This window comes from Pygoscelis adeliae, unplaced genomic scaffold, assembly GCF_000699105.1.
Source record: "Pygoscelis adeliae isolate BGI_AS28 unplaced genomic scaffold, ASM69910v1 Scaffold371, whole genome shotgun sequence".
Classification (NCBI taxonomy): domain Eukaryota; kingdom Metazoa; phylum Chordata; class Aves; order Sphenisciformes; family Spheniscidae; genus Pygoscelis; species Pygoscelis adeliae.
The window spans coordinates 16,349-24,765 of record NW_008824038.1 but is presented as its reverse complement, the minus strand read 5'-3'; the positions used below and the strand labels follow the sequence as shown (position 1 = coordinate 24,765).

The 8,417-nt window shown below is 52.1% G+C and overlaps 1 protein-coding gene across 1 annotated transcript in view; it reads right to left on the bottom strand.

Annotated features, from left to right (window-relative positions):
• KANSL2 (KAT8 regulatory NSL complex subunit 2) overlaps positions 1 to 8,141 on the bottom strand; it is a gene marked incomplete at its 3' end in the record, with an annotated part of 10,261 nt that extends 2,120 nt beyond the window's left edge. Inside the window, exons 1-7 of the mRNA XM_009333458.1 lie at positions 7,891 to 8,141; positions 6,765 to 6,943; positions 6,043 to 6,157; positions 5,465 to 5,628; positions 4,092 to 4,258; positions 3,207 to 3,303; positions 251 to 504 (exon numbers count right to left, since the gene is read on the bottom strand). Of these exons, the coding sequence (XP_009331733.1) occupies positions 251 to 504; positions 3,207 to 3,303; positions 4,092 to 4,258; positions 5,465 to 5,628; positions 6,043 to 6,157; positions 6,765 to 6,943; positions 7,891 to 8,141 (1,227 nt within the window). The remainder of the gene's footprint in view (positions 1 to 250; positions 505 to 3,206; positions 3,304 to 4,091; positions 4,259 to 5,464; positions 5,629 to 6,042; positions 6,158 to 6,764; positions 6,944 to 7,890) is intronic.
• Positions 8,142 to 8,417: the final 276 nt, after the last annotated feature.

The window sequence follows — 8,417 nt, the reverse complement described above, 5'->3', positions numbered from 1 at the left end:
AAGAGACTCTCCTTCCCCAAGCCAGCAAGAATAAAAATAATTCTATATTATCTGTGCTGGGGAGGCAGTGCTTTACATGACATCCATGCGTGCTCCACAGAGAGCACTGGGTCTGCCGCACCGCAGCCCGCTCCACGAGTATTTCAGTGTGACTTCATGGCATGTAACGAAACCAGCAATATTCAGGGGAAGCTTTTCTGCAGGACACGTTGCTTGCACGCCACGGCCTAAAGCACACTGCACAACTTACATCGCTGAACTCCAGGGGCAAGCTCTCTGTGGGCTGGAGCTCAGCAGCGCTCAAGTACAGGTCCGTGGGGGCAGCTTCCAGCTCCTCAGGGACAGCCAGCACCTGCTCGGGTACGTACATCTGCGGAGGCAACCGGAGATGGAGCGGGCAGCACGGATCCTCGGAGAGGCTCACGGGAACTGGCTTGTTGCAGGGCACTTCCTCGGAGCCTTGACACGGTTTAAACAGAGTCTGATTAGTGTCCTGACAGATGTCTGGGAAGGTGTGGTCAAGGGAAAACCTGCACAGCAGACAAGCTACAGACGGACACGCATCCAGAGGCATAAATGCTCCCCCCTCACCCACCACCCTCCAGCAAACGCTGTTAAAAACCCCATACATTTCTCCGAGGTCAGGAGTCCAGACTCCAGAGTTGCACCTCGACTGCCCGGCAGTGTGGATGACGTTACTTGCATGATGGCAAACGGGGACAACAGCGACAGCCTCCCAGTGGGGGCTGGATAACGGAGCTGGATCCCTGTAAAGCACTCACAGATCCTCAGATGGAAGATATTACAAATATCTTGCTTACAGGCTTACTTTTAGTTGCAGACATCCATTTAAAAGGCATCTGCACAGGCCTTAACATCTAACACGCAGCGGAGATACGAGCACACACAATGCTTTTTCCACAGCCAGGAGTTTAGTTCCGGTATTTCTATCTTCCCAGTGCATTTTCCTTCCCAATGGAAAACCTATTCCTGCCAGAGGTGTAAATGGGATTTCCTGCCTTTAATCACAAACAGAAACTCTGCTCCAATTGCATCGCGCTTGCAGAGCAATCCACCAGCAGAGAGTAGCTACAGACCAAATCCCATCCTCTTCCAAGAGCCCTGCGAAACTACAGACGGACCCACCGCTGAGGCTGCACCAGGGTCTGCATAAACAACATTTTACTGACAGTCGTGAAGTTTCTACTTACTGCTGCAAGGAACAGCTGAGATTGTGTCACCCAGTGAGCAGAGTGAGGCACAACCTCCACGCAGGTGACAATCTGGAGCTGGGGCCAAAGCAGATCTCAGGTGTCGATCAAGTCTCTCAGGCCAGATACCTCAATATCAAACCCACCCGAACAACTGCCCAGCTGTTCTCGACGTTTGTGGGTTCATGCCACAGTTTCCTCTTCACACAGTGCAGTGTGGGAGAGGAAAAAAAAAACCCCAAACTTCCAAACCCACATAACCAGGCAAAAGGCGCCAAGTTTAACCCAGTTTCTTAAGCTGCCTAGGTTTCAGGTTTATCCTTTCCTCCTCTCCTCCCTGCACCAAGGCAGCTGTGAACGTGCCGATACGACTTCCCGGCAGGCTGTGGGGAGCCCGTAATCTGTGCTAGCAGCAACAGTACGGAGCTCAGCCCAGAGGAGCTCAGCCCAGAGGAGCCAGATCTCTCAGACACTCGAGGGCAGATGCGGTGAGGAAAGCGCCTCTGTATGAACAGCAGGGTGGGGAAGCCAGATTTTAATCTCTCTGAATGACTCCCAGATCAAGCACTGACTTTACTGGTAGCCAAAAAGCATGGGTTGCCAAGATGACCAAATCACATGCTCCACCTGGAGCCCAACAGCCCAGCTGGGTTCGGTCCCTTTAATGCATTGTCACAAACAATCCAGCTCCTGAAAAGCAAACAAAGCCCAAGAGCCTCCCGACAATGCACAAAGCAGAGCAAACTGCAGATGTTATCGGCTCAGCAGGGCTAACCAAAGTAAAATCTTGTTTGTGTCAGTGAAAGTCAGCTGACAGCTCAGACGTAAGGAAATCAAACCTCGCTTTTTCCACTCCCTTCTCAGCCTGCCCTGCTCAAAGCGAGTCAGCTGCAAACAGCAACGTGCTCAAACCGTTTTATAGGTATTTATCCTGTCTTTATTTTGAAGCATATGGTCACTGGAAAGAAACCAAGGCAGCTTCCCGCTACCCGGGCTGCTCCCTGCACATACCTGGAGTCGAGTCTGCCAACTTCAGTAACAAAACAGAACGAAGAGCTCACACAAAACGACGAGCTCCTCCTCCCCCCGGCTGCCAGCTCTGCTCTGGGACCCAGCACCGGAGCTTCTCCTGACTCACACCAGCAACAGCTGCTAATGCAGCTCCGGCACGATCCAAACCCGCTCCTGGACACATCCACCCAATCCCATTTAGACAAGAGCTGCACAGGGGCTACGCTCGGTTCGTGGATCCCATGTTGGGGCGGTGATCCCTGAGCTGGGGGGATCCCAGTGGAAATTTCAGTGCTAGCCCTCAAAAAGCCGAGGCTGTTTCAGGAGGTCGAAGAGCTCGAGGCTGTTCACACACACGTGTGCCAACCTTTCAAGGAGTAAAAGGAGATTGATCTGACCCACGGCAGCCCCAAACAGGCTAGGAACTACTCCCTCATTCAGATCCTCCCAAAAATCACTGAGCACATGCTTCAGCAGTCAGACACCCTTTTCTACAAACATCCCTCACAGCAGGACTCATACCGAGAGCTCACAGACCCTGCTCAGGATGACTGTTGGCATCCAGCACCTGCAGCCAAGAGCAGACTTGCTTCTATCCCCCTTTCACATAGCCAGAAACTATCTCGAGCCTCCCTCGGGCTTCATGAGGTTCCCTTGTCACTTCCAAGTGAACTAGCCACCCCGTTCGGATGCTCTGGGTCGGCCAGCGTACCACAGGAAGGCTGCAGCGGGACCTGCCCGGGCAGAGGCGAGGGCAAGCCCAGCTTTTTGTCGCTCCCACACGAATTGGTCGTTCCATGGGGACGGGAGCGCCAACAGACCGGGAGACGTTTCCTCTGGGCTCCTGCTTGAAACCAACGGCTACAGCAAACCGACGGCCTTGATTTAGGGCCAAAGAGAAAAAAGGAGGATCAAACGCACTTCAAACTGCCAGCAAACAGTCCGGAGCGCAGCCCAAGGCAGCACAGGCAGATCAAAGGATACGCGTAAGGCAGTGCCTGGTCATCGGAAGGGACTGGTTGGTGCATCGGACGTCGTCGACAAAGGCCAAGCACCTCTGGCTGGAGCGGGTGGTGTGCGCCTGCAAGTCCAAGAGAAGAGCTCAGAGCTGCGCTGGAGAGTCGTCCGGCTCTTTTCCAGAGAAACCCCCTCGGCTATACAACACTTGCGTCCTGCTTTCAAAACACGCCAAGACCAAACTCTCAGTTCCACTCCAGCAGAGCCTCGCTCCTCATTATGTCCTTCCCATTCAAGCTTTTATTAAACAGAGCTGAGACACTGAGGCACGACTCGATTTCAGTAGGAAGAACTTCACCTCAGAAGTATGTCTCAAAGAACGAGGTTTCTCAGACTTATCTTTCAAATTTCAGCAGCCAGTTAAGGGAACGCTTTGCATTTTAAAATGGTTACAAAGAAATGGCTGCACACAGCTTCAAATTTAGTTTCATGTGTGATGCAAGGGGCCTGCCCTTCGGTCCCCACAGGTCTAGGAGGAGTCTGGGTTTCACCACTATAGGAAGTATTTCCCACACATTTTTCAATGATGAAAATCAGGCTACCTTGTACTGAGCCCTCGCTTTCAAAAGGGAAAATTCTCCAACCCCACACTTTAACTTTTGCAGTTCTGGTGCCCATTTAAAATGATTCCAGGAAGCCCCGATGTTTCGGCCAACGTGTGGATACTGAGGGTGCTGGCCAGGACCAGATTCTTTATGTCCTTGCAGAAAGGGCATGTTACAAGGGGCACTCCGGCAGGGCCAGAGCGGACCTGGCCCGGGATCGCTCCCAGGAAGGGACGAGAAGAAAGACCCAGCTTCCAAGCGAGGCTGTAACTCCAGCCGTACCCAGTCCCCGAGCCGCTGGACACACCTGCTGGGCAGCGCCATCGGTCGCCAGCATCCTGCGCTCCTTCAGCTGCCGGTGGAGCAGGGCCTCCACGCCGTAGCGCTGCCGGTAGCGGCGCAGGCACTTCAGGCGCTTCAGGTTCTCACGTTCCTTGGCCATCAGCCCCTCCGGGCCCGTCAGAAGGCTGCTGCCTGCCAGGAGCGAGGGAGGGGTCAGAAAATACCACCCCACCTGCCACAACCTTCCATTTTTTTTTTTGGTATCGAGAGCCCGAGTCAGCCGTCGAGAGCTCCAACAGCTGACTGACGACACAGATGTCACCGCACGGAGCGAAGGAGCAGTGAGAGTCGCTCGTATAAACAGGAAGCACATCTTCCAGTTACGCAAGAGGATGACAAAGCAGGCTCCATCCCAAAACTCATCCCAACTGCTCTGTGCACACGAGGAGCCCACTGAATATTTTTAAGCATCTTTTAAAATAATTTGGCCACTCAAAAGTCTATTGTGATTTCTGCAGGCAGAATAGCAGTTTGTCAAATTTCAGCTTGCTCCTGTGCAAGTTCTGGAAGCTTCCAGTAAGCACTCCCAGCTGTAATTACAGGGCAACGCTCAGGATCTGCTTTTCTATTACTGGTTTGCTAAAAAGAGTTCTACAAAATTGTTATGTACCAAACTTCCAGTTATTTTTATTTGAGACCGAGCCGTATTGTGCCATTTTCCAGGATGAGCTATTATAAGACCACGCTAGAGAAAGCATTCTTTGCACTGCCATACTTGCAACCAGCTATCTACAACCCAGCTCTGCCTCTGCTGAACTACGAACTCCTGCCTCCAAGAGCACGTTCTGTACAGGGGGAAATCCCAACCGAGGCAGAAGTGCTTTTGCAAGGCAAAGGTGCATCTCTGCTAAGGAGGAGTACGTCATTACAGCAGTACTGCTGTAACAACTGAAACAAACTTCTGCCGATACAGACAGGACCTTACAGATGAATAAATTTTTTTGTTTATGAAACCAAAAACAGGAAATCCCATTAAAAAAAAAAAAAAGACAAGAACAGAACTTTTGCCTCAGAATTAAACTTTGTAGTCTCATTTCCTGACAACACTGCAAACTTTGAAGAGCAAAGAAATCCGGTAACCTTTCTAACCCAAACGATACCAATCTCCCATCCACCTCCCCAGGCAGCGCCCCAGCCACAAAAATACCTTCTCTAACCGACTTTCAGTCCTACGGTAATTCTCACCCTTACCGAGACAGCACTGCTCTGAAATCTGCTTCTACAAAGGGCAAAAAACCCCCATTTTTTTAAAATGTAGAGTTCTGCATGTGTTTTAGAGAAGCGCTGTGCCCTCAGCCAGACGAATACAGATCAGTGACTACCTGTACCAGTACTTGCCTATGGCTTCATGTTCTCCCTTGCGGCTGTGCAGGTATCGGCGCTTCTTCTCCTTCAGAAGGTGCTGGAGTCGTTTGAACTGGTCAATGTAGAGAGACTGCAGGCGGATCAGCTTCTCTCGCATGATCAAAGCCACCTCCTCAGCTGTGTATACGCCAGCATGCCTGAAAAACACCCCCACAAACAGGGTGAAGTTCTACGGGTCCCTCGGGGCTGTTCTCCTGGCCGAATGGCACGGACGTTATCAGAAACACGGGCTGAGCAGGGCTGGGTTAGACAGATCAACGGGCGACGAGCAGAAATACTGATTTTTACAGATTTATTTTTAATTTAAGAGATCACCCAGAGACTGCTGCTGAACGGACCGCTCCACACTGAAAGAGGATGACCAGAAGAACCACCAGGTCCAAGACTTACAAGCATTCACACCTAGCAACTCACCAAGGACCAAAGTCCAACTGCAACACCATTAATAACGTCACCTCTTTAACATAACCGCCACCTCCTCTGGTACCACACTGAGCTCAGAACGCGCTACACGTGTGTAAGCAGCCTGCAGCCACCAGCATCCAACTTACTTCAAGGGATCCTCCTGGTCGCTATCGATGCTGTCAGCCTCGCTGTCCGGGTCCCCTCGCCACGTCTGGTCCACTGTGATAGGGTCCTGCTCGCCATCGCTCCAGCTGTCCTCATCTGAAAAGACGATATCCTGAGCGATAGGACACTGCCCTACGTCCCAGCGCTCGCCGCTCTGGCACAGGGCAGCCGGGGACCCCGGGAGCTCAGCTCCACGGCCGCACGGAGGTGAACCAACTCTGTCTCTTGCCAGGAGAGACTTCTCCTCCCCAGCACAGTGTGAGCAAGCGACATGGAACAACAGGAAACCCAACAACTCGGCGCAGCCAAAACACACAGCTCCTGTGGAGTGGCGCTCCTGCCTACCTAGGAACCACGAACTGCCGGCTGGCCCCACCAAGCAACCCCGCGAGATGAGAAGCTCAGCACGGAGCCAGCGTTTGACAGGCAGCGCTAGAGACTAAGCCAGCAAAGAGGGAAGCTAGCTAACATTTCTACTCTGTGACTGCAAGGGAAGAAAACCTGCAGGATTTTGGTCTGGCGGTGTGAGTCGTCTCCAGTCAGTGGCAGGCGAGACACACCAGGCTTTGCAGAACACAATCTTTTACCCACAGACCCCTGGGATCTTTTTTTCACTGGATTTAAGAAGTGATATTCTTGGCATTTCCACACAGAACGGAGAACTCCAGGTCCTCTCTCACCGGTTTTCACTTTCAGTTCTTACCTAGGATCCGACTGGCTTCGCTGCGGCTGCTCTCTGCGGTCTGGGAGCCCAGCTCTGTTTTGGCATAAGAGCTAAGCTGGCAAAGCAGAGTCTCGCTTACAGGCCCAGGATTGGACTTCTTCATCTGAGCTTGGAGCGCCAGAGTGTTCCTACGGGCATGCTCCGCGCAGAACGACGTGCTGTGGGAATAAATCACAAGCTTGTTACAACTCCAAGCCCTCAGCCAGCAAAACGAACAAGCGATACAGTGAGAAACGTTCCCTGGCACCTGGAAAGCACATCCCCTCCACAGCTCTCTCACAGAGAGAGCCGCTGGCTGCAGGTACAGCTTGGAAATGCCAGAGAGCCCTGGGTGGCTCGCAGACCACACACCACCGCTGAGATGCCACCTCTGGCACCAGAGCCGGCAGCCACATGGCACAGCAGCAGCGAGAGAAAAGAGCTTTTTACTTAAAGCCACTGAGGTGAGCTCTTCTGCTTCCAAACATTCACACTGGACTCTCAGTTTCCACACAGAGCACGCTGGCCCACATGGGATGGATCCTTTTTATCGCAGAGAGACCAAGGGCAGAATGAAGGCTATCAGCATCCACATCTCCGTAACCTCTGAGAATGAAACACGGATCGATGCTCCCGTAAGGGAAACTGTGCTCTGCTGTCGTGCTTACTGAGTGTCGAGAACTGTTCTAGGTCCTTCCATTCATAGCACTCAGAACATTTTATATGCATCAGAGAACAAGAAGCACAACCAGGTCATCAACTCCACATAACACACGACCAGAGTGTATGTGCTGAGGATTATCCGTAAGCACAGACAGTGGCAAGTTAAATCTGCTGGGCTGAGCGGAGGTACGGCACCGCGTGGGTGCACATACAGCTCTTACAAACGACCCAGATCACTGCAGCCACCTTCTGATGGCAGAGGGCAGCAGCCCGACAGTCCTGCAGGACCAAGACGACTCCACGCAGTGCCCAGCACTCACAAGTCTCTTTCTAGCTTAAAAACGCTTCAGAAAGAGGGAGCCACTTGTCTGAGGTAACGTAACTGCAGCAGCTGAATCAGGAGGACCTTCTCCTGCCCGTTTTAATTCTGTATGATGGAGAACCAGGAGAAAGAGTTACTCACCCATCCTTCTTCTCTGGTTTGGGTGCAGCGTTGGGACACCGCTTTCCATTCTTTGTTGAAACGTAGCTGCACTGCTTGAAAGGGGCACTCCTGTCTTCAAGAATGTGCTTAATACAAAACTCCTGCCCCTCCAGCCGCGGCTGGGAGCACTGGCGGTGAGTGAAGGCACATGACAGAGGCTCCTGCGGCCGCGGCACAGGAGTAAGGCGTCCTCGGCTTGACGGCAAAACATGGATCCGAATTCTGTTCATGCCAACACCTGCTCGAGAGATGCAGACTAGTTAAAAGAAATGAAACGAACTACTGATAAAAAGGAAGAGGAGCAGCATCTGCTAACATCTACTAATGCATCTGAATAAAACTCTTTGACCCCCTTGAACAGGCGGGAGATGAAGTTGCTCCTATAGAGACAGTTTCTTCCAATGCCCGAGGAAACTTTTGGCTTTGCAGCAACCCCATTTCTGCACAGAATGAAACGCATCTCACTCACCTGAGCTACCAAGCAGCAACATCCACGCCAAGGTGTG